The sequence below is a fragment of the Rhipicephalus microplus genome, chromosome X, assembly GCF_043290135.1.
Source record: "Rhipicephalus microplus isolate Deutch F79 chromosome X, USDA_Rmic, whole genome shotgun sequence".
In the NCBI taxonomy this organism is placed as follows: domain Eukaryota; kingdom Metazoa; phylum Arthropoda; class Arachnida; order Ixodida; family Ixodidae; genus Rhipicephalus; species Rhipicephalus microplus.
Genome location: NC_134710.1, coordinates 99,529,563 through 99,555,187, shown reverse-complemented (window position 1 = coordinate 99,555,187; position 25,625 = coordinate 99,529,563). Strand labels below are relative to the sequence as shown.

At 42.7% G+C, this 25,625-nt stretch overlaps 3 protein-coding genes and 1 non-coding gene across 4 annotated transcripts; 2 read left to right on the top strand and 2 right to left on the bottom strand.

Moving 5' to 3' along the window:
- Nucleotides 1-122: 122 nt before the first annotated feature.
- Nucleotides 123-3,629, top strand: LOC142775677 (uncharacterized). The gene is made up of 3 exons (XM_075877319.1): nt 123-354; nt 554-616; nt 2,904-3,629. The coding sequence occupies exons 2-3, from the start codon at nt 582-584 to the stop codon at nt 3,316-3,318; spliced, it is 450 nt and encodes a 149-aa protein (XP_075733434.1). The 5' UTR covers nt 123-354; nt 554-581; the 3' UTR covers nt 3,319-3,629.
- Nucleotides 3,630-6,670: 3,041 nt separating this feature from the next.
- On the bottom strand, nt 6,671-6,754 carry TRNAL-CAG (transfer RNA leucine (anticodon CAG)). The gene has a single exon. It is a non-coding gene; the product is annotated as a tRNA-Leu (tRNA).
- Nucleotides 6,755-19,699: 12,945 nt separating this feature from the next.
- On the top strand, nt 19,700-21,178 carry LOC142775676 (uncharacterized). The gene is made up of 2 exons (XM_075877318.1): nt 19,700-19,970; nt 20,719-21,178. The coding sequence occupies exons 1-2, from the start codon at nt 19,878-19,880 to the stop codon at nt 20,953-20,955; spliced, it is 330 nt and encodes a 109-aa protein (XP_075733433.1). The 5' UTR covers nt 19,700-19,877; the 3' UTR covers nt 20,956-21,178.
- A 220-nt stretch (nt 21,179-21,398) lies between these two features.
- On the bottom strand, nt 21,399-23,317 carry LOC119176309 (ATP synthase F(1) complex subunit alpha, mitochondrial). Its single transcript, XM_037427528.2, has one exon. It carries the CDS (start codon nt 23,210-23,212, stop codon nt 21,551-21,553), a length of 1,662 nt encoding a protein of 553 aa, XP_037283425.1. The 5' UTR covers nt 23,213-23,317; the 3' UTR covers nt 21,399-21,550.
- Between the last annotated feature and the right edge of the window lie 2,308 nt (nt 23,318-25,625).

Sequence of the window (25,625 nt, the reverse complement as noted above, 5' to 3'; positions counted from 1 at the left end):
GCTCTCTTCGGGGTATTCGTGACACCAATTTTTGTTATCACTTCGTAGTTTATATCTTTATCGCAAAAAAAAAAAGATCTACGGCTATCAGGTACGTAGCCGCCTTTCTGTGGCGACTGCTTCAAAGTAATATCACAGAGACGATCACACCTAATAATAAATTCGGACAGCATAATATAACGCACTACACCCCGAATTGTGGTAGAAAATGCATCCTGATGTATAAGAGATGACATACGAAGTGTAAGCCAACTGCTTAAGTTTGCCCATACTGATTAATTCTCGCGAAAGACGAGGAAGAGAGTAACGGCGGCTACGGTCAACAACAACAACGACGGCAAAGGATGGATGTGTGTAAGAAACTCATATTTTACCAGCCCCACTCTCAACAGCGCTCCGCCGCTAATGTTCCACGTCGTACTTATCCTTAATCACTGTAGCAGTGCGTCCTTCCTAAACAGAGTGTGTCCGTATACAATGGATGTCGCGAACGCTGCTTATACGCCCAAGTTCGTGTACCAAAATATAAACACCATTCGAATGTTACTCGCAGGCGACGGTTACGGTCAACGCATACACACATGGCCGGGCTGAAATCGGAAACTGTTCAGCTCAGGTAAGCCAGAAAATCATACCCGGTTACCCAGATGAAAGCGGAGCGGCACTCTCTGTTTGAATGCAACACAGTAAGACTATTGATATTTTCTTCTTTTTTTTTCAACCATGTCGGGGCCAGCCCACATAGGCGTGCACAGTGTACTCCGCTAAAGGAAAGAGGGAGTCAAGTCTTACCGTATTCCTCCAGAAAAGTCCGAAAGGACGCGAGCTCCACGATGGATGCGAAAATGAAAATAAAGCGTACACACACAGCGTGCGCATATCGGCGCGCCCCCACAGACCCCTGCCACGCTCCACGCGCACGCCTATACCTGCACATGCACTGTTTTGTAATTCAAGTGCGAGCCATGTAATTTATTGTTGTAAGTAGTCCATAAATATGGCGAGTTCGACGTGTGAACGCTTCTATTTTGCGCGTTCTAATTCTTCTCTACACACGCTTCCGCAGATCAAAGAGGCGGGTGAAGGGTAAAAAGGAAAAGTTTTGCCATGTTCATCTGCGCTCTTTTGTAAACTGATGACTTCTCGAGAGATCTAGAACTTTAGCATTCTTAAAACACTGTGTGCTATGTTCAATTTGTCCTCACGCTTCTTCTTTGATCTGTCATCGTCTTAGCAGCACTCTGCCGAACTCATGTGAAAAGGCCGCGCCCAATCAGTATGGTTAATTCGGTTAGCGCGGCCTCTTTCCCGCCATTTCGTTTCTTTGACGATCAAGAGAAGCAAAAAAAAAGAGAGAGAGAGAGAAAAGGTTGACTTGATTCGATTATTTGATGAGCCCACGCAGCGGAAAGTGGGCGGCTGAACTCACGTAGTCCTTAAGTTGTCTAAAAGCATAAGCCGCTTAGAAATAGACGTTGAGACAGTTTTATCGAGCGACCGCAACCGCCAGCACTAACATAACGGAGACTCAAGTGTACGCCGGGGCGTCGGGAACTTGAGCCAACCAAAAGGCGTGTGATAGGTGGGTCAAAAAACCCTCTACTATAGTATATTGCATGTATAATCCTCTCAGGAACAACAACACGAGTTATGTATCGATATGTAGGCCCCTTAACAGATATGAGAATTGTATAAGAATAACACATATAGTTTGGGCAATCTCTGCTTGCCCAAACTATATGTGACTTGAGAGTTCTACCTCGGCTTCTCTTTTAATTTTTTTTTTTCTCGAAGGCCGCGACGGCCCTGATACAGCATGTCGGATGTATCGGTTCGCATGATTTGGGTGCAATAGAAATGAAAAAAAAACGCTTATACATTGATTTATGAGCACGTTAAATATTGTCGTGTGGTCAATATATATATATATATATATATATATATATATATATATATATATATATATATATATATATATATATATATATATACATTTGTGTGTGTGTGTGTGTGTGTGTGTGTGTCTGTAAGTTCTCAACTGCGGCATGGGCCTCGTAATCAAGTGCTCGACCGTTATGGCAAGTAAAATCCTATAATTAAACGTGATACTACGCCATGCACGAGCAACAGTATTTTACGTATATGAACACCGAACAGTACCTAGGCGGGAAGGAGTGGGGGGGGGGGGAGGCTAGAAGACGTCTTTTTCCCTAAAGTTCGGATGTAGGGGGTGTTTTACCGAAGATGAATAATAAAAAAAGCTGTTTTTCAATGCCTTTAACGAGTGCCTCCCCCTCCTTCCAAAAGAATTCCTGACTACGAGCCTGACCCGAGAACACACATTCCAGAGCGAACCTGGTCTGACAGTGTCTCAGATGCGGTGATTATAGACCAAACGAGATCGCCCACATATGAAAAAAAAATGTTCGTTATGGACAGCACTTTCCTAAATGAGCGAGTTTTATATAGTACAGCGTGCGTAGCGTCCCTACGTTAGAACGCTGCGTTTCGCACAGAACGCGTGCGCAGAAGTTCTCTTCATGCGCACTAGGAGAAACGCAGTGTTCTTACGTACGCAGAACTCGTCTACTCAATGCACGTGCGCACTTCACTGCGCAGTCGTCTAGCAAAGCCATGCATGTCGGTGGTAAGGGCCTCTTTGCAAGGCGGTGAGAGTCAAATTCGCTCAGCACTGATGGAATGGAACGCCTGGAGAGGCAGCCCGCACGTTTCGCTTGCTCTGGATGTAGGCACGATCCGCCCACAGGACACCTACGTCGCCCGCTCGGCCTTTGTATAACTGCATGCTGCTGAGAGGAGCCTGTCGCCCTAGTTCATCGCCCCTTCTCGCCCCACCCTCGGCGACCTCCGAAAGAGTTACACAAGAGAGCTCTTCAACGCAGGTGCGGCCTCGAGCGAAAGTCGTCACCGAGAGCCGCTCGCTCGAGTGCCCATCGGCCGACGGGATGGCGACTGAACGAGGGCTCTCTTGGCGTGGGTGAGGCGATCGCAGAGAAGCTCGTCAGGCGGCTGTCCTCGTATGCGGCGAGCTCGCTACGCTCGGTGCCCTTGCCCCTGCTGGAAACTTCGGAAGCCGAATTGCGGGATGTCATATTGCTGGGCCTCGACCGCTTTCGGCTGCGGCCGGACGACCCAGCCAGACTCCTGCACACGGAGAAGCATCTGCTCGTCCACATCCCGCTGCAGGCAAGCAGTTCAGTCCCGCATAAAGGACATGCCGCGGAGGCAAAGATCAAGCCTCCTGACCACCGGTCTGGAGACGGTGCTCACGCGTTAGTGAATATCATCAGAGGCTAATCGTACACGCCACGCATATTTATATACGGTTCTCAACATTCTGTTGGGTGTAATCTCAGTAGGACGTAATAATGCAAAACGCAAGGGTATTATGCCCCGACCCAGACAGCCGATAAATATGCAAGTTTTAGCTTGACTTAAGTACAGTGTTGTGGATGAACTGAGCTAACAGAACTCCACCGACTACAACGAATCAAGGCCACTTCTGTCTCGGAATTACCATATCATCGCTTGGGATACACGGTGCTCACTCCCTGCTGGTTTCGTTTTCTTGCATTGCCCGCGAATAAACAGGAAGCGCTTGTTTGATAGACAGCGCGGGGAGGTGCTTCACTACGTTACCCTGGACAACATCGCACCAGATGGATGTCTCACGTCATTAAATTCCGCCCCCGCCACATATTGGTCCATTTGAGATCTCCAAGGGATACATACTCCTTGACCGCTCAGACTGACGTTGCCATATGAACCATAAATGCCGCAATGAAGAAATTATTTCAGGAGTGAAACCTTTCATAAAACGCAACAATAATCATGGCTTTTAGTTAATAACAGGAGACAGCTGATAACAGTCAAGTGGCCTCACCTTCTTCCGCATTCAGCATGGGCAGTTTCATAACTAGGGGAGAATTGAGGGAATTCTGACACGTTCCAAATTTTTTTTCATACTGTAACGTTTCGGTTGATACCAAAGTAGTTACACGGCCAAAAGAAGCCGTTCGACCCCCCCCCCCCCCCCCCATGACAAAATTATCTGAGTACAGCCATATGTGTTAATCAAATAACACGTGCAAACCTGGCTCAAATCACAAGCAGCAGAAAAATAAGTGACGCACACCTAATTCTGCACACAATTAAGACGCTGTTTAGTTCATGCGAATTAAAAACGTTTGATTTCGCCCACTTTGAGGGGATTGAAGTCTTTGGAGATCCCAATATGGCCACGTTTCAGGTATTCCATTTTATTAGGACTTCTTCTTGTCAGAAAAGTGTTATTAAAAATACAGAGCGAAACGTGATTTTATTTTATGAACACATTCATACTCTCAATAGCTTCATGTAGTTCGGTTAACACTTCCGGTAGCTGTACTAAACTTCAGGTGCACGCAGACGCACATACATATACACATGCATTATAATGCATATTCTCTGCACCAGCAAGCGCACAGCTTTCGAACCCAGTGACATCCGAAATTACGGTATTTGAGGCCGTATACACAAAAAGATTGTTTTCTGGAGTTTGGCGGAGTTAGTGGCGGCCATTTCGAAATATTTATGCCACCTTCCCATCTTCACGGGTGAATTAATTACACAGTGCTGACATATAACAGTATAAGCTCATATTATATTCATAGATATACGTAATGTAACAGCATGCAATACAGAAGCTGTATTGACGAGTATAAATCAGCCGTGAGAACTTCAAGATTAGTATATCAGATCATTGGGGTAGCCATGGAAGGGGCCAGGGGAATTCAAAACCCCGATGTTTATTTTTTTAATTTTTCATTTGTACATATACACGCAAACATTCCAACAGACGCACGAAAACACAAAATTATACGTTTACCTCTCTCCCTCCACATCGAAGAAAAATTCTGGTTATGCCCCAGTAGCAAATCCCCCTGTAGCAAATCCCCCTCTCCCCCCCCCCCCCTGGTTGTGCAGAGAATGACGGCAGTGGAACACGCGGAGTAGCCAAAAAACGCATAGCCCCCCCCCCCCCCATGCAAAAATAATAAAGAAAAATTGGTCCTAAGCTCGATTACTTTAATTGGCAGAGAGTACTTGTTTTCTGACATCTTTTTTTCTCTTTCCGTGTTTCTTTGCTATCTGTAAAGGAGCACGCCATTCCTTAGTTGACCTTTGCTTGCCTGTACTTTTCCCGCGCTCTTAACCCGTCTGTGCTGAGAAGACTGCAACCACTACGTGTTCATTATAACAATCTTGAAGGAATATATCTAGCTTATATTGTTTGTGTGTCTTTACTGAAATCTTACATGAGGTCACGCCTGTCGTGGGCAGCTTTCTGGGGGGATTTCAAGTTCGGGGAAGGGCCACGTGCCTAGCGCATACGGCCCACCGATCCGTGGCCTTGGACCATCGAAATCGCACTTGACTCAACGGCTACTGTTATTGCCTCCGAAGTGCGCCATTAAAACGAGGGACGCGTCCACCAGTGTCAGTGGTTGTTTTTGTGTGGGTTTACATCTGTGTGGTGTAAAGAGGAGAGCTCACAGGAACCCAAGGACATCACTGACCAGTCGCCAGCGAACCATTTGAGCTGCACGAAGTTTCCTTTTCTTGGTGTCATTAAATAAGTTAGTTTTGTTTCAATCACCGGCGTTGTTTCACCCTTCGATATTTCGCAACCTCAGGCGTCGAGTCGCAGTGACACAACAACGCCTTTCGCACAGTTTTTTTTTCTCTCCCACATAGCTCATATAGTGTCGCCGTTATCATATCTAGCAGTGGGTGAAACATGCATTACTCGTATATACTGCACTAATAACAAGCTTCTATAAAAAAATGTTGCGTATCTGTAATTGTACACTAGGGTTTCATGATGTAGGGCAGCCCGGGCAGCACTGAATAATATTCATGCGTGATGTTGTATGAGTATCCATGGAGCTTTTTTTAAGGCGAAACAGAATTGTTTTTTAGCGGTCGTAATTTAGCTGAGAAACGTCATAAATGCATTGTGTGAGTCAAATTTACTCCTAGTGGCGGACGTTTTGCATGAAAAGTCAGTGACGTTTTAAGTTATGACCTTCAAAGTAACTATATTCCTTAATATACATACTGCAACTGATGAACTGTTAAGCGCGAAACGCACAAGCGGGACTTGTTAGTAGCAGAAATTTTGCACACGCAAAAATGAAAGAGAGAGAAAAGAGTAGAAAAAGCGCTAGTCGAATTCGATCGTAATGTAAGCTGCACCATTATGTAAGCTACTTGAGCTACCTAGCTAACCCAATCTGTGCGCCTCTAACATTGCCAACTACGGACCGAACAGACCAATATATGGAAAGGGGGATCGCCATTCGACCAAAGGAGTTCAATACCACTAGGCTACAACAGCTTCGCACAGTGAGAGAATGGGGACTTTTAGCAGTCACAGATTACTGTAAATACCAGTCCCCATCATGGTCTGCATGTAAATAGTTTAACCTGCAATAAATGTGTTTCCACGCTCATCATCTCGTCACGTAAATACCACACGCATAAACTGGCGGAATTAAAACATTTGAATGCCGTAGCGCGAGTGTTAAAACACTCTCACCTACGCTTCTAAAAAAAATACAAGCAGTAAACGCTCAAACACAAATTGATGCAAAATAAACAAAAAGTATGTCAGAAGTGGGATTCGAACCCACGCCCGGAAGACCGGACTGCGACCTGAACGCAGCGCCTTGGACCGCTCGGCCATCCTGACACAGTGTACAGCCGTAAGATATAATTCTAAATAGGTATACAAATAACCTAATACAACTTGAAGCTACAAAAAATTACATAGTTGTACGATTTCATGCTACAACACTTTCTTTTTCTTCTTCCTCTACGCGCTCTAAAAAAAAAAAAAAACATCTATGTACCGAAACTGACATCTATCGATCATGTTTCGCTCGACGCACCCTCGCCGATCGACATATCACGACCCTTTTTCTTGGTCCTTTTATAAGCCAACATGTACGAATAAAATATAGAACATACATTGTATGTGTCACCCTCTTTACTCAAAGCGATTGGGGAAAATAAAATAATAGTTTAGACACAATCTGCACGGTGAAATGGTAAAAGTAGGCATTGCAGGCGTTCAAATTGCGCATAAGCATTCCACATTCTATGCAAATAGGTGTAAATAAAGACGGCTAAGCTTTGAATGCACTGCGTAACTTCATCGAAAAAAAAAAACAGTGCATGAAATCGAGAGTGAAGTTGCAGATCTGGAGATTTTGAGCCAAATCTCACAATTCACAGCTTCTGAACGGGTATGTGCTGTCATCTGACGCCGAACAATTGAACTAGCAACCAATGAATAATGCAGCGCAAAAAATCAAATTTGCAAAACGGCGCCAAATCTGTGATAGCAACACGGTGCCAATGGCGCAGGGGACAAAACTTGGGGATGGAGGTCGTTAAAGCTTTCGCAAAATCACATGTTTGTTCTTGGACAAGACTAGGCAATGTCATAAGGTATACATAAAGCTTTTCACAATATACATTTAACAAATATCAGGTGATAAAAATGAATCTAGAGCAGCACGTAACATCTACTCACACACACAAAAAAATTCCGGTTATATCAATGAGCACTGAATTCAAACAAACTGTTAGGTATCGCTTGCATTGCATGGAAAGTGTAGGGAGGGAGAGGTATTGATGGTGTCGGAATAATTTTTTTGTGCATTTGTGAGAAGACGAATATAACTATACTATAACAAGAAACCACATCTCTATATCATACAGTTGACAGTAGAGTCTGTCTCTGCACCCTCTTCTGTCTATATGATTATGTCCTTTCGTCTGCATTAATTCCCCATGTCGGTAAAAGTGCAGCGGAAAAATCTGCTCCCCTATATTCCTCATAAAGTAGCGATACTTGAAACATGGTTTTCCCCAGCTACCTCAGATCATGAATTTATCCCTCCATCTTATTGCATCATTTGAAAAGACAAACCGTAATGTGGTAGCAGTGTGGAACTGTAGATAAAAAAAAAATATCTTTCATTTGTACCATTAATAGCAGATACAGTCGAGCCCCTTTATAAGAAACACTGGTGTAAGAGACAAATAGGCATAACAGACACCAGTACGCCTGCACTGAAACAGGCGTCAATAAGAAAATCCATTTGTGGTACCCCTCCTAAAGACAAGAATCACTCCCCGGTTCATGTCTCTTATAAAGGGGTTCATCTTTATAAGGAAAGCTGAGGCTGTGTGCTGCAGAGTAATCTGCAATGACACTCTCATAATTACAGGATGTTTTTATTAAAATGCTGCCTTGAGCGAAAAGTGTATCCGGACCATACAAGTATTTCTGCAGAGTGATGCCCATAGCCTAAGAATTATCCTCATGGGAGGCTTTAACTGACCAGACATTCATCACATGCTTTCGAAGTACCACTTGATCTAATACAAAATTTTAACCTACAAAATTCAGATCCGATAACACGCTTACAAGGCACTGCAAGTAACAAATCTGACCTAATACACCTCTGCGGTCGCTTTCTAATAAGCAAAATACAAGCTAGCATTCTTGAAGGCATATCTGACCACAATACTATATGAATATGTCACCTGCCTCTGTCTGTCATAAAACAAAAATGGCCTTCAAAAACGCAGTAGCACGTATCATTGGGCTAGTTGGTATTGGTTCATTTTTTTAACTGAATAAGAGCGGGTACACAGACAAGGACACTAGGACAACAAATTGCACAGGCCAAGAACGCCTACTTGCAACTACAGTTTATACGAAAAAAAAAAGGTAGGCATATATATATATATCACTTCTGTCACATGACCTGGCACGTGAAACAGCAAAAACACAAAATGGGGCTATAAAACGCGCACCTCAGATCAGATCCTCAGAGTGCTGCTGAGGTATGAAAATTCTTTTTATGTTAACATGATGGAGGGTGTGCTTACACATTTCTTCCCACTTCTCTTAATGTGAAACACCTCTATCAGCTCTCTGGTGGTCCGATCTGGGTGTTTTGATAAAACAATAGCATCACAAAAAAAGGGGTTGCAACCCCACAAGCTGCAATGTTTGGGCAAGTGTGAAATGTGTCCAACGATCTTCTGTATTTTTGTAACCTGGTGTTGATGCATCTTTCCGTTTGGCCTATGTAGATGTGACCACAAGACAATGGTACCAAATATACAACACCTGTTAACATATGACTGCCTATGATTCACGTCCCATTCTCTTCGTTTTTAACCCTGAGCCTTTTGCGCTAGTTTTCTACCTATTCTGTTACATAGCTTGTTTAAGTTGTTTGGGGCTGAAAAATCACCCCAATATCATATTGATTTGCAATGTTCTTTATACCATGTGACAGCTTGTGCATGTAAGGGATGACAGAGGGCTTTTTAAAGGAACCAGTTAAAAACTGGTTCTTTTATTTTATCTCCTAATGTTTCACATTAGGAGAAGTGGGAAGAAATGCTTAAGTGCACCCTCCATCAAAAAGAATTTTCATACGTTGTCATCAATCCGAAGATCTGATCTGAGGCACGTGTTTCACTGCCCATTTTGTGTTTTTGCTGTTTCAACTGCCAGGCTATGTGACAGAAGTGATAAATACGTACCTACCTTTCCTTTGAATAAACTGTAGTTGCAAGTAGGCACTCTTGGTCTGTGCAAATTCCTTTTCTAGAGTCTTTGCCTGTGTACGTGCCCTTATTAAGTTAAAAGATGCACGATCATTGATATTGAGAAATCAGATGATGCTGATGTCTTGACATACTTAGAGCATGCATTCATAGAATTTTCAGAATATGCGAGCGATCCATCAGCAGATGCAAATGCCCTCTGGATCAAGTTGTACAACACATTATCAAAGCCTTACCAAGTTTATATCCTAAAATATTCAGAAAACAGCAGAGATATGACGCATCAGTATTACACAAGGTAATTCCCACCAAACAAAGAGTTTAAGGTCAGGTTTGTCTTTAAAGAAGAGCAAGAACCAGTCAGTCCAAAATTTTAAGCTAAGACAATCCAGAAAACAATACTTTATAATTATCCTACCCGATTTCCTAAAAAATAACCCACACAGACTTTGGAACCCCTCTTATGCACACAATATTTTGATCCACAGTGATCACATGATTAAAATTCCACTCAAGCTAATGCATAGTATTTCTAATCAATATTCACAATAGATAGTGAGTTTTTTCTTCTCCCAATTGTTTGTACGGGTGTCAGAAGCACTTGTTCCATTTACACAATAGTTCAGTTGAACATATTTTCGTTTACTGAGAGTCTACTGTCTATATGTATATAGCCAAAAGAATAAACTTTAATTTTCTTGATGCATTTGGATACATCCCGCACTTATTTTACACAGAAGCCATGCAAATGCCGCAATTTTCGTCAGCCTGCACTTTGTTGTCAATGCGACCATGGCGCCAGACTCCCTACTTGTCACTGCCACATAATCCGAATTTTAAAAGCCTAAAAGCAAAAGGCACGGGCATAAACAGTCTCCTAGCTGTGAAATAGCTGCAAGGCAGGATGGCAAACAGTGTATTGGCAATAGATAGAAGCACATGCTAAGCTCTTTAAAAATATCCAAGGCAAGTGCCAGACAGGAGGGGCTCTGGCCCCCCATGAAGCAGCCCGGAGGGGGCCCGAGACCACCAGCCTACCCCTCCCCCGTACTTTCCGCCCATGGACACATAACACTAACCAGCACATCATGCAAGACCCTAGAGCACATACTTTTATAACATCAGGCAGTACCTAATATGTATGAGTGATTTTAATGCCCCCAATACAAACTGGACATTGCTGTCTCCTGTGGGTCATGCTTTCGGACTGGACAGAGAAACATTGCACTTTTCACTGACTTCCGGCCTAAAGCAAATAGTTCACGGCGCCACAAGAGGCACAGCAGTTTCAGATCTTGTCTTGTTAAGGCCTAGATTCTGTGAGTATAGTTATGAGTGCACTGTTGTAGAGGGCATATCAGATCATGAAGCCATTTTTGCATCTATTTCTTGTCTTGTACGTAACATTTATTCTACTTTCCACAATATGAGCCATGCTGATAACACTGGTATTATTCACACACTTAGCAGTTCATTCAGCCAGTTTGAAGTGCAGTTAGTATTTCTGAGGGTGTTGACACTTTGCAATTTTCAGTGATCTCATCACAATGCGCATCATGCAATTTTCGTTGAAAGCAAAAAAGACGAATTCAGAGCTGCCTTAGATCACACAAGAAATTTTGCGCCTTTCGCGATGACTTGGGCGCTAGTGATGTACTAAACTCACTGGTGATGCTGCTGTTGCTGTGAAATTCATTGCTTTAAATGAAGAACTTCAAAGCAAAAATAATGCTGCTCATGATTTTTGTTTTCAAGTTTCACTCCCAGGCTTACTCAGAAATAATCCACGTAAATTTTGGAAGTCAGTCCTAGCAATGGAATCTACCACTAATACATTTGAAATAAATGACAGTGACAAGTGATATTGTTCTGATTGCAAACGCATTTATAGATTACTTTTAATCTGTTTCTACTCTTGATAACTCTGTTGTTCCTCCTTTTACAGGCCAGATTAGTAGCTCTACTGGTGACATTGTTGTTTTAAACCACGGAGTGGTGAATGTTGTTTTAAAACTCGGTCCAAAGAAGAAGGGTAGTCCTGATAATATTTACCATGACTTCCTCATACTCCTTATGGAATTTTCTATATCTAACCATTATCTTTCAGAAATATCTCTCGACACCTGTAGCTCCAACAGCATGGAAAATGGCTAGAATTCCTCCATTATTCAAATCTGGAAGCAAGCTAACTTTATTGAACTACTGCCCCATCTCTATCACATATCATTCTTGTAAAATACTCGAGCACGTAATTTTCAAACATATCATAGAATGTTTTTTACTGCCATAACGTTAATCTGATGCCCAGCATGGTTTTTAAAGTGGGTTTAGTACCATAACACAGCTCAGTAAAATCACTAGTGACATCATCTGTACCCTTGATGCAGGTGCTCAAATTGACACAATGTTCATTCGTTTTCCTAAACCTTTCAACACTGCGTCACATTATAAACTGCTAGAAAAGCTCACCTTTGTTCTTAAAAATAAAGCATCAATATACTGGATTTCTTCCTTCTTATCCAATAGGTCTCAGTAGGTACCCTTCAGGTCTTCTTATTCCTCCACTTGCACTGTATGTCTGGTGTCCCCCAAGGTTCAATATGAGGCCCACTTCATTATTAATCTTCCAAGTAACATTCCTGTTTAAATGTGCATGTATACTGATGAATGTGTTTTATATCATACAATTAAGATTTCTCATGATCAGATCATCCTTAAGTATTCATTTGCATCATTTCGATCATGGTGTGACACTTGTCAAATGCAGTCAACTTTTGGAAAACAGTATCCATGTCGTTTACCAAGCGTTCTTCCCCTTCTCTGCTTACCCATTCACTAAATGATTGCCCTCTTGGAAAAGTTTTGCAATATAAATATGTAGGTTTCCTTTTTACGTAGGATTTTTTGGTCTCATAACACTGAACTCATGTGCAACCACGCACTTAGAAAGTTCGGCTACCTGCAATGCACATTCTGTTCAGCCCCCCTCAGCATACGACTCCTTACTTATAAAATTTTGGTTCGTCAAATATTGGAATATGGGTGTGTTGTGTGGGCCTGAAAAAAAACTTCAGATATCAACAAAATATAATCTGTTCAAAAGAGAGCTGTACGCTTTATTTATTGACACTTTGACAAATATATTTTACTTAGTTCCCATCTTCATATTCTACAGCTTACCTATCTCGCTGCTCGTTGTCATGTTGAATGTTTGAAGTTTCCTTATACCTTAAAAGCCAGTAAACAGGCTGCTTTTTTAAACTCTCCAAATAAGCTTGCCACTTCGTATAATAGACAGCGGTGATCACATTTTTCAAATATTACTACACCGGGCGCCACACGTACCTTCTATTTTGAAAAACAATTCCTCCATCTCACCAATCTCCCTTGTACACGCAGTGACGCATACATGCCCATGGGCAACTTCTTGTACCACTGAGCTCATTGATTGATCCTTTGCCCTATGAACCAGCAGATGCAGTTTCGGCCACACAGTCTACATTTTCATTTTCCTGTGCATGTCCACTGCCGTTTTGTAGAGCCCAAAACTACCGGAAGAAATAGAATCAGCAAAATGAGAGTCTTCAAAATAAAGAAGCATCTCTCTACTTTCCACTAGGGAAAAGGTGCTCCTCGTACTGCGCCTCCTCCACATTCTGCTATTATACGTGCTCATGGGAGAGAAATCCTCCTTGGTCATTGGGTGCACGCTGATAGTGTATCGGTGATGTCATGTCACGTTGCCGAAGCAGGCGGAGTCACTATGACTGGTTACGTATGCCTTCCTCTCTCTGTGGCAGGGAAGGGCAGTAGTAAAGCCCTGCGAAAATTTGCAACACCCCCGCCGCGGTGGTCTAGTAGCTAAGGTACTCGGCTGCTGACACACAGGTCACGGGATCGAATACTGGCTGCGGCAGCTGCATTTTCGATGGAGGCGAAAATGCTGTAGGCCCATGTGCTCAAATTTGGGTGTACATTAAAGAACCCCAACTGGTCGAAATTTCCAAAGTCCTCCACTACGGTGTCTCTTAAAATCATAAGGTGATTTTGGGGCGTTGAACCCCACATATCACAATCGAAATTCGAAACCAGCTGAAATGGATGCTTTCACCCCTGTAACTTCCTTATTATAGAACATACAGTAGACTCCCTTTAAGATGAACTCGAAGGGACCATGATCTTCTGTACATCTTATCAGGAGTTCGTCTTATTATAAGTACCTCTCAATACCAAATGCTAATGTGCTAAGTAAGCTCAAATATTTTGCTTTAAAACACTGAATGAAGTATACCTATATTGGAGAAGAAAGGAACAAGAAAAAGCATTTACTTGGCTCAGCTTGATAAAAACTAAGCTTTCAAGTAGAGTATTTAGACAAACATAACGAGCACTCGATTTGGAAAATTCATAATAAGTATGCTCATAAATTGCTACCACATTTTAACAAGAAAACTAATCCATGACCTTACCTTGATGATTAGAAAACGATAAAAAGGAGAGACAAGCAGAATTTTTCTTCAAAGAATAGAAAACTTATTCTTCTCACTGTTCACTTTCTGAGAGGCTGCTTACTGGCTTTGTTACAGTTAAATCCCTTTATAAAAGGCATGCTCTGGGCAGCAGTTCTTGTCTTCTATATGAGATGTCTCTTATAAGCAGGGTGCCTTGTATGCATTTTCTTGTCAACCTGTATTTTACTGTAAACCCACTAATGTCTCTTATACCCATTTGTCTCATATATAAGTGTCTCTTATAAAGAGGTTCGGCTGTATCACTTTTGGATACACCTCCACTGCATACCGCTACCTTGAGAAAGCCAATATATGCCAAGTTGCTTATGAAAGCTCGCGAGCTTTTTTTGGGGGGGGGGGGGGGTCGGATATTTACTTGTATTCAGTCCAACGTAATTTTTCCTGAACAACATGCAGCTGACGATTTACGTTTATGCTACTCACTATCACAAGCCTTGGGCACACAAAAAGACACGACGCAGCTATATTCACAGTACAAAATGACATTCCTTTGTCATTCACTTTCATAATGAAAACGGTGCATCAAAATTTGCTGCATTTCATTGGGAACATATACAATGGGCACAGGCCCTATGCAAAACAATGCGAAGAAACCACAGCATGTGCTCAGGCAACATTGTGTGACGGCGATGACAGTGCATCTGACTCCTCTGATGAAAGTGCTAGTGTCGCTTATATGGTTTCCATTTCATGTGATTATAATGTACAATCTTTGTTCTCGTTTTCACTTTCATTTGGCTTTTTTTCGCTCCCCTTCTCTTGCTTTTTCCCTTCAAGCCAAGCTCTTGTGCTCTTCTGTTCTTCATTTTACTCCTGTTGGGGAACTGAAGAATGCGAGGAGAATATGAATGACAAATGCTTTTTGTTGCTTTCTTTGCTGATAAAGCCAGCCCTTTCTCCACCTACAGGCTAGGGGTGAAGGAAATACCAGCTTTAAGCGCTGACCTTTCTTTTCCACTTAGCTCGCTTTCATGTTTTTGATTTTTATTCTTTGAGTCTTTGCGCCAGGAAGTTCCTTTTTTTTTTTCATTTTACTTTCTCTTGTTCGCTTGAATGCCCTCCCCCCCCCCATTGAGACTATAATGTTTGTTGCGCAGAATCCCCTTTGTTGTTGATCACTGCAAGAGTTTGCATTCAGAGAAGAGGCCTGTTACACGGTTTGCCTTAAGCAGATTTGTTTAGCATTGAGTCTATGGGAAACCAAAGAAACAGCCCTGTGTTGCTCGTCTTAAGCAAGAATTCGTCTTAACAGAGTTCGTATTCAAGGGAGTTTACTGTATTTGGGAAATTCTTATGGCAGCATGTTCACATAGAAAAATGTGCATATTTCCCTTCATTACAATTTTTGAACTTTGGGGTTGTTTACTGGCCATTTGATTAAGTCCCCACGATTCGCCCTACTCAGGAATTCGGAATGAACTATGTTCGCTCCAAATTTTTTATTTATTTTTGTAATAAGCATGTGTGTGAGCTACACAGGCATGACTGCTCTAAAGCAGTGTTTCTTAAGGTCACCAAGCTTTGAAGTGTAAATGTGAAACAAAAACATTATCTCAGAATCGGTCTCCATATTTTACTGATTTTGGAGATTGGTATCGACATGTTGTTCAATGGAATGTTGGTCCTGAATCTTCTTTAAAAATAACACATATATGAGCTATGGGAAAAGTTTTTTTTTTTTTTCAGCAGAAAGTTTGCTGACAATGAGTACGAAATAACGCCCCTTGCACACACTGCTTTCGCCTTCTTCCCTGAGCCGGCCCTTACGGGACTAAATTCTGTAACTGCGGCCCACTGACTGAAATCTGCTTGAAAACACTGGTGTAAGTAATTGGCTGCACTATTCTAGACAGCATGTAGCATGAAATGCTTCCACAGTTAATTCAACGACAGGACACACGTTTTTTTATCTATAAATAGAAACAAACAATGTCTGCAACTAAAGTCATGTTTGACTAAAATGTTATAAAAACATTACTGCGTTTCACCCAAAAAATTTGTTTGAGCGGCAAACCGTGGCCAACTGTTAGGTGCGCTGTGAGTAGAATAAAGCATTTTGCTTCAGTACTGTTTTATCGCGAACAGTCACCGAAGTACCATATTGGAAAAATATTTAGATTTTTTAGTGGTGATTATTAGAGTATTATACTGAATCAATTAGCAGAATACTTCATTAATTTGGGAATGTCTAGTCTTCCAACATTCCACACTGATCGTGTGAAAGTAGTCAAACAGACAAATTATTTTAAGTCTTCACTCCAAGAGAAGTACTTTCAGTTTTAGATTGTAGCACAAATTTAACTACTACCAGCATGAGCAGGGGGAAATTTTTCTGCTTTGCATTTTAAGGGCCCCATAAAAGGCACTAGAATTTTCTATTAATTTATAAGAGTTTACAATAGAGAAAATAAGGTATTTATAAATCATTGTATTTTCATCTATTATGTGCAGGCAATCTTATCAGTAAGAGGTTGACAATGTTTAATGAAACACACCGTTTGGTTAGTTGGTTCATGCTGAAGAAAGGATGCAACTTAAGTAGACTAAAGAAGAAAGGGACCGGATAGAGTGTTACTTGCAACTGGCAATGACAACTTACAGTATTTGCTTTCTAGATTTGACAGGTATATTGTGCCAGCTCGGCTTCCTGTATAGGGCTTTGCTGGGCACACAAATAGATGCCACTCTGCCAATACACATAATGCTCTTACACTGTTAGCTTTTGCAGGTCTCCAGTAGTGTAATGAGTACTAATAGTAGTATTCAGTTTCTAACAGCATACTTTGCAGTCAAAATTTCTTCATTGTGGAAAAAAATGCTTCCTGCCTAGAAGAATAAAGAGCCAACCACGGCAATTGACTTTTCCCTTTCTCTCTTCTCGAAATTCAGCTGCTCTCATTCTCTAGTACCCTTCCACAAAACGTCCTCAAAATGCATGCCAATATATTAGGATACACTGGCACAATGAAAGTATTTGTGAACCCCTTCGTTACCCATATATATTGCTGATGCACCAAAAAGATAAGGCCTTGGCACATGGAGAATAGAGATTTGCTCACAATGTGGACTTTAATTAGTAATAACTACAAAGGTCTAACGTCCCAAAACAACAATAAGATTTTGAGCGACGTCACTGCAGAGGACTCGGGTAATCTTGACAACCAAGGTTTTTTTTACTTCGACCCAATTATAAGCACACATGCCTCTAGCATCCCGTATCCAACAGGAAAAGGCGGCCATCTAATTGCAAAATGGCTAGAGTGCATATATAGGTGCCAATGCTGAAAATATGCAACCACAGGCACTATATAAATATTATACACACAGGCACACACACACACAGACATATATATATATACATATATAGAAAAAGAGTATCCAAAAAACTTCCCAAAAAAACCTTGTACTAACTTACTTTTCATCAATGCCACGAGTCAGCAACACACTTTCCTGCTATTTCAACATAATCAGGCAAAGCAAACAACTAACTTCAATTTTCGCAGAGCGCCCTCACGTGGCGTACCACAGGGATAAAAACCTGAAGGACATTCTTGTGAGAACAAAAACAAACCCCCCTAAATTCAATCAGGGTGCCATCGCTGCGAAAAATTTCACTGCAAGGTATGCCCACAGATGGTCACAACACATGAATCAAAAGCGCACTTCTCGGATTTCGAATTCTGCATAACTGAAAGCCTTAGTTGTGACTCCAGTAACGTAATATACACGCTACATTGCAATATCTGCGGGCAAGAATATATCAGCCAAACAGACACGCCATTTCGGCTGCGGTTCAATAATCACCGGTACCACGCCACTTCACTGCTGAAGCTACCTTTATCAAGACATCTGCACCTGCCAAACCACAGTTTTGAAATTATCAGCATAACATAACTCTTTTATAGTCCGGTTTCTCAAACGGGCGCAAGCGCGAACAGAGCGAGGCATATTTTATTTTCAAATTTAGACCATTAGTAGCCGGCATCAACAAGGACCCCAGAAGACTCTCCTGCCTCTGAGAAGTAAGTCAGGAAGAAATTGGCGACAAAGATTAATAACTGTAGACCATGCTTGTTTTCTGACTGACTCGTACGTGTAAAGTGTCTTTTCTTGTTTTTTTTCCTCACGTGTACATACGAAGTGTTTACGCTCGCCTACCACTTGACGGCTATATTAGGGGAAACGGGCGAAGATGAAAGGTAAAGAGCCGACCGACCCATTAAGAGGAAACTCTTCCCTTATGTGCGCCGTCGCGGGACCCTTCCGCCACCGTGGCGAAAATCTCGGGTGGCCGGACACACGTCAATAACTGCCCAGCACGGTATGAGAACCAGATGTGGACTTACACCGACATTTGGATGTGCAGAGTCTGGTTTTGTGCTCAACGTTCACAGTGTTTCATTTCTTTTTTGTTTGTTTCTTTAGTTCTCTCTCACTCTCGCAAACATCTTTCAAGGCCAGAGGGACGCGGCAGCAACGAAGTTTGAACATCTATGTTAGTCCAACACATTCCCTGACGAAGAGAGATTCCCTCTCGAAACTGTTGAGAAATATATTTATCCTTGTTGACAACGCTCAACTTTGCAGTTGCCTTAATCTTATTTCTAACGGTTTTGACTGGTGGACCGGTCTTCGTCAGGGTTTCCGAACAAGTCACAAGGTACTATAAAAAAAGAGTAGAGTCCAATAATCCTACATTCATGCTCACATACCAGAAATATTTCATATGAACACAGTGAAAAAAGGCCTTTGCCTAAAATCCAACCTTTACAAGTTGATGTTTGTAGACTATACTTACTACACATTACACATGAAAGCTGCACCTGCAAAGGTCCACTGTGCTGTTGTAGCCACATGGTCATCTGTAAAGTAGCCACTGGCTACATGGGTACAGGAGACCACAGTAGAGCTTGGTCAAAGCACGTTATTTAGTTGCAGTCCTCTCTATGTTAAATGCCTAGTTTTTGCATGTTATCTCGTTGCTTGTGCAATGAAATTGCGTCGTGCCCCTTTCCTTCTGCCCATTCCATGGTTATTAGAATGAAGTCACCCAGAAGAAAGCCATACTATATACTTTTTCCTCATTAATCATACCAAGGAAATGTGCTGACAAATGGCAGCTGATGCCAACATTTTAAAGGGACCGACTGGCCAGCACATGCTATTAGATCCCTGTGGGAATGGAAAGATTATGAATCACAGCGACAGATTCAAGCATTTTCATGATTTAAGTAGGATGACACTTTTTTAAATTTGACATTTTCATTATATTCTTAATTTATAGACACCAAAACCCGGTATGCCGTGTAGCGTAGAGAAAGAGCCTTGATGCTGCAGTCTGGAGTCGTCCCATTTGCCATACATAGTCTGATGCTTTTATGCAAGCCATAATTAGTGCTCAAAATTTGAGTACACATGTTATTATCCACCTCTCCCTCCTCAGTGGTACTACTTACAAGGTTGATACTGTGTAGTGGCACTGCCTATTTGGGAACTAGTAGAGCATGTCATGTCACAGTGCATGAGCAGAAAGCTGCAGCGCACAAATGATATATATATGCGTAACGTAAGCCAAATACTGAAGAACACCATTTGTGAAAAAAATCATTGTGATATACACCATGTCTTACACAGGTGCAAGACCTAAACATTACTGGCAAATACACTGCACTGCGACCCCATGCAATCATGAAGGGCCAGTTCAAGGCACGTCTGCAAAGCCTCGACATCTACACAGAGATCGCCATCCGCAGCAGTCGTCCGAAACTGGAGACTCTTGAGGTTAGTTCATTTTCAAATACTAGTAAGTACGGACTCTGGATAACATAGTAGTGTAGAGGAAAAGTAAATGAAAGATAAAAAAAAGAGCACAGGCATCATCTTAAGTTCCTCTTTGATCATGCTTTTTGTCAATTTTCGCACTACCATATTAAGATATTCAGTAGACACAACATCGTTTACATGTTTTCAGCATGTGCTCTACAGCTCTTATCCATTAGGCATAATGTTATGTTCAATACTCATCAGAACACCCACTTCCCATTTAAGAGGCCAGAAAGGCTTTGTTGAAATAGGCTGACTGCCCCATGGCAAAGCTATAGATTTTGCACTCAAATGCAAGTTAGGTTAGTTCTCACAATCACAAAATCAATTAAATTCTACAGTTTTATGTGCTAAACCAACAATTGTTATGAGGCATGCTGTAGTAGTGTCCTTTGCAATGTGTACCAAAATACAAATTCGCAAGGGTTCTTGCATTTTGTCTCAATCAAAATGGGCCCACTAGAGCTGGGCTAGACCCTGCAACTTTCAAGCTCAGAAGTACTGCACCATAAAATCTCAGATATCATGACAGGTTGTATTCAGCTCATAATTGTTGCTTAAAAACAAACTCAGTTTTCTCTCATAATGCTCATAACTTGTACAGTCTCAGAAAGCTCATTCCACATCACTGTATTCCTCTCATAACAGTTTGGGAGTGACAAAACTTGTCAGCAAGAATGTTGACATTCAAATTATTACCTTTCAGATAATGAAAATGGAAGGACTCAGCCTCATGTCTGCAAAAGGCATGACTGTATTCTTGAACTGGATGCTGCTCACCGTGATTGACAACTTTGTTAACCGCAACCAGGCCCAGCTGTTCAAAATGATTCGAGAAGCCTCATGGACAGCATTCACAATGAATGTGATGAGCGTTCTGCCCTGCCTCGATGTGAAGTATATTTCGAAGACTCAGGAATGCCACCACGAAGAACGAAACTGAAGGTGTGCAGAAAGTAGCCATAGCAGCCTTTTGGTGCATTCGTTACAAATCACTGCAAAAAGCTGACAACTGCTTAAGTGAATAAAAAGATGGCATAGATGAAACTGTTTTCAGTAAGCATACTACTAGTACAAAGTGGCATCAGGTAAGTGGATTACAAACACTTCCACTTGCCTGACTTTGAAAAAACAAAAATTTTTGAGCAAGTGGGAAGGTAGTTTACACGCTATGAGGACAGAATGGCTAAACACGAAGTGATGTGCATATGAATCTAAAAGGCAGTCAAGCAACTAAATGGTACTATATTATCTCTTGGCACCTTGATGGATGGGATCCATACAGACATCTATTCAAAATTCAAACAGCTTCTGGCAACAACAGCCACATTTGCACTTAAAAAAAAATGGAGAATCTACTTTGAAAAAGCATAAACAACACAAAAGTTATCTTGTTCGCCTTCCAATTTATTGTCGTCATGACACTACAGCACATAATTTAAGCTCTTGCACAGAGATGAAGTCTAGCCTATATCTACTCATTTACATAGACTAGAGAAGTCGGCAGGGCAGTTGAAGCCATACAAGAAAAGTATAAATTATGCTGTGAAGTTAGCCATGAATGAAGTGACAATATTTTTCAGTTTCGCATCTGTGGCTTCGCTGATGTGGCCTTCCTGCGCAATCGTAGCTAGGACGTCCTTGTGGTGGCTTCGAATGTGCTGAAGGAACTCCTTCTCAAAGTCGTTGATCTTGGCAGGGTCGAGTTTGTCGAGGTACCCACGGACACCAGTGTAGATGACTGCAACTTGGTCTTCAATTGCCATCGGTGTGTATTGGCCTTGCTTCAGCAGTTCTGTGAGTCGGACACCCCTGTTTAATAGTTGTTGGGTGGCTGCATCAAGGTCGGAGCCAAACTGTGCGAAAGCAGCAACTTCACGGTATTGGGCAAGTTCCAGCTTCATGGACCCTGCCACTTGCTTCATGGCTTTCGTCTGGGCAGCTGAGCCGACACGACTCACAGACAACCCAACGTTGATGGCAGGTCGAATACCCTTGTAAAAAAGTTCAGTTTCGAGGAAAATCTGTCCATCAGTGATAGAGATGACATTGGTGGGAATGTAGGCCGACACATCACCGGCCTGCGTCTCAATCACGGGCAATGCGGTCAGGGAGCCGCCGCCGAAGGTGTCGTTCATTTTGGCTGCTCGCTCGAGGAGACGGGAGTGAAGGTAGAAGACGTCGCCAGGGTATGCCTCGCGACCTGGGGGCCGTCGCAGCAACAGAGACATTTGACGGTACGCGACGGCCTGCTTGGACAAATCGTCGTAGATGATGAGGGCGTGCATGCCGTTGTCGCGGAAATACTCGCCCATGGCACATCCCGAATAGGGTGCGAGGTACTGAAGCGGGGCAGCATCCGACGCGGTGGCACTGACGATGATTGTGTACTTCATGGCATCGCTCTGGGTCAAGCGTTTTACGATCTGCGCGACTGTGCTTCTCTTCTGTCCAATGGCAACGTAAATACAGTACAGCTTTTTCTTTTCGTCGGAACCATCATTGAAACGCTTTTGGTTGATAATTCCGTCAATTGCGATTGCAGTTTTGCCGGTCTGCCTATCTCCAATAATGAGTTCGCGCTGGCCACGACCAATTGGCACTAAGCTGTCGACTGCTTTGATTCCTGTAAGCATAGGCTCCTTTACTGAGATACGCGGGATAATACCTGGCGCCTTTATACCGACACGGGCCCTCGACTTGCAAGCGACGGGTCCTTTGCCATCTATGGGATTGCCAAGGGCATCCACAACGCGACCAAGAAGCTCGGGACCTACCGGTACGTCCACGATGGCTCCTGTACGCTTCACAATGTCGCCTTCCTTAATAAGCTTGTCGTTGCCGAACACGACGATACCCACGTTGTCCGGCTCCAGGTTAAGGGCCATACCTTTCAACCCGCTGGAAAACTCCACCATCTCTTCGGCTTGAATGTTCTTGAGGCCATAGACGCGGGCGATACCGTCTCCAATGCTGAGTACGCGGCCAGTTTCTTCGAGGTTAGTCGTAGAGGTCTGGCCCAGAATGCGCTCCTCGAGGATGCTGGAAACCTCGGCTGAACCGGCGGCTGCATAGGAGCATGGCGTGGTCGAAAGCTTTCGTAGTGTGAGCGCAGTTATCGCTTCGTGAGTAACTTTCGGAGTTTGCTTCGGGAAATGCCTGGCCAAGGTACAGGCCAATCTGCGAGAGACGAAAGCCATTCTCGCTGCAAGCTCGAGCTAAAATGCCTCACAGCCAAACGCCCGGCAGATCACCTTCCCCTGCACGGAAGAGAGGACGTGACCTTCCCTGCCGGCGCGGTTGCCAGACGGGATCGAACGGGCGGCTTCATGCAGCGCGCGCGCCACCGCCCGCATCTGCTTGTCGCGTCCGGTGTTAGCATTGCTGTAAAACTACAATCAATGAAAGCTCAGAAACTCGTGAAGAACAAAAAGAAATGAACGAAATTATGACAGTAAATTTTGTTGCTTTACGTGATGGTTACAGGCCATGTGCAAAATAAAATGTAAGTGTAAAACCGGCAAGACGCAACAAAACTCCTGCACGTAGCTTTCACAGATAACGAAATTTCATTGAGCTTGATAAATACCAGCAGTTTCAGAAACATTGCGTCATCGAGGAGTACGTGAAACATTTGTGAATAGCTAAGCCAACATGTATGTATGAGAGTACTTCACAAGCAGCAACGAAACAAGTTTTCGCATTGCCACACACAAATAATAATAAAACAGCGCGCTATTCAAACACCTTGCTTGAAAAAAATGTGTGTACGTTATCATAGGATGGAAAGGCAGCAACGCATTGTTTTTCGCAAGAAACATACAACGCGCAATGCCGTGCATTAGAAACTCGTACATGGGGAAAAAAGTGAGTGACACTGTGCTGATTTGTTTAAAACAGTTATCACGGCGAGGAGATCACTGATTTTTGTGTGTGTGTGTGTGTGTGTGTGTGTGTGTGTGTGTGTGTGTGTGTGTGTGTGTGTGTGTGTGTGTGTGTGTGTGTGTGTGTGTGTGTGTGTGTGTGTGTGTGTGTGTGTGTGTGTGTGTGTGTGTGTGTGTGTGTGTGTGTGTGTGTGTGTGTGTGTGTGTGTGTGTGTGTGTGTGTGTGTGTGTGTGTGTGTGTGTGTGTGTGTGTGTGTGTGTGTGTGTGTGTGTGTGTGTGTGTGTGTGTGTGTGTGTGTGTGTGTGTGTGTGTGTGTGTGTGTGTGTGTGTGTGTGTGTGTGTGTCAATATAGCGTCGCCGAGCGGAGAGGATTGGGGGAATTCAACCCTTCCCCATTTTTCTATTTTGCTTCTGGATATATACACGCATCGTACCTTGCCAACCACATCGTGCAGGATGTGGAAGTGGTTGGCAAGGTACGATGCAGTGACCATAGAATGGTACGGTCTCGAATTCGCCTAGACTTGAAGAAGGAACGACAGAAACTGATACGCAAGAAGCCAATCAATGAGCTAGCACTGAGAGGGAAAGTACAGGAATTCAGAGTATCGCTGCAGAACAGGTACTCGGCTCTTAGTGAAGAAACCAACCTTAGCGTAGATACAATGAATGATAATCTGACGAGTATCATTACGGAGTGTGCAGTGGAAGTTGGAGGCAGGGTAGTTAGACAGGACACTGGCAAGCTTTCCCAGGAAACGAAGAACCTAATTAAAAAGCGTCAAATCATGAAAGTGTCAAGTACAACAGACAAAATAGAACTGGCAGAGCTTTCGAAGTTGATTAATAGACGTAAAATATGCAATGTAAGAAGGTATATCATAAAGAGAATTGAACACGCTCTGAAAAACGGAGGAACCGTCAAAGCAGTGAAGAGGAAACTTGGGATAGGCAAAAGTAGGATGTATGCACTAAGGGACAAAGAAGGCAAAATAACTACCAATATAGATAGGATAGTTAAAATAGCGGAGGAGTTTTACAGAGATCTGTACAGTAGCCGAGACAACCACGACCTTAATACTATAAGAACTAGCAGTAACCCAGATGACACCCCACCAGTAATGATAGAAGAAGTCAGAAAAACTTTGGAGAGCATGCAAAGAGGCAAAGCTGCTGGTGAGGATCAGGTAACATCAGATCTGCTGAAAGATGGAGGACAGATTGTGTTAGAAAAACTAGCCACCCTGTTTACGAGGTGTCTCCTGACGGGAAGGGTACCAGAGTCTTGGAAGAACGCTAACATCATCTTAATACATAAGAAAGGAGATGACAAGGACTTGAAGAATTACAGGCCGATCAGCTTGCTCTCTGTAGTATACAAGCTATTTACAAAGGTAATTGCTAACAGAGTAAAGAAAACATTAGAATTCAATCAACCAAAGGAACAAGCAGGATTTCGAACAGGCTACTCAACAATTGACCACATTCATACTATCAATCAGGTAATAGAGAAATGCTCAGAGTATAACCAACCGCTATACATAGCCTTCATAGATTACGAGAAGGCGTTTGATTCAGTAGAAATATCAGCCGTCATGCAGACACTGCGGAATCAGGGCGTAGATGAAGTATATATAAACATTCTGGAAGAAATCTACAGGGGATCAACTGCTACCATAGTGCTTCATAAAGAAAGCAACAGAATACCAATCAAGAAGGGTGTAAGGC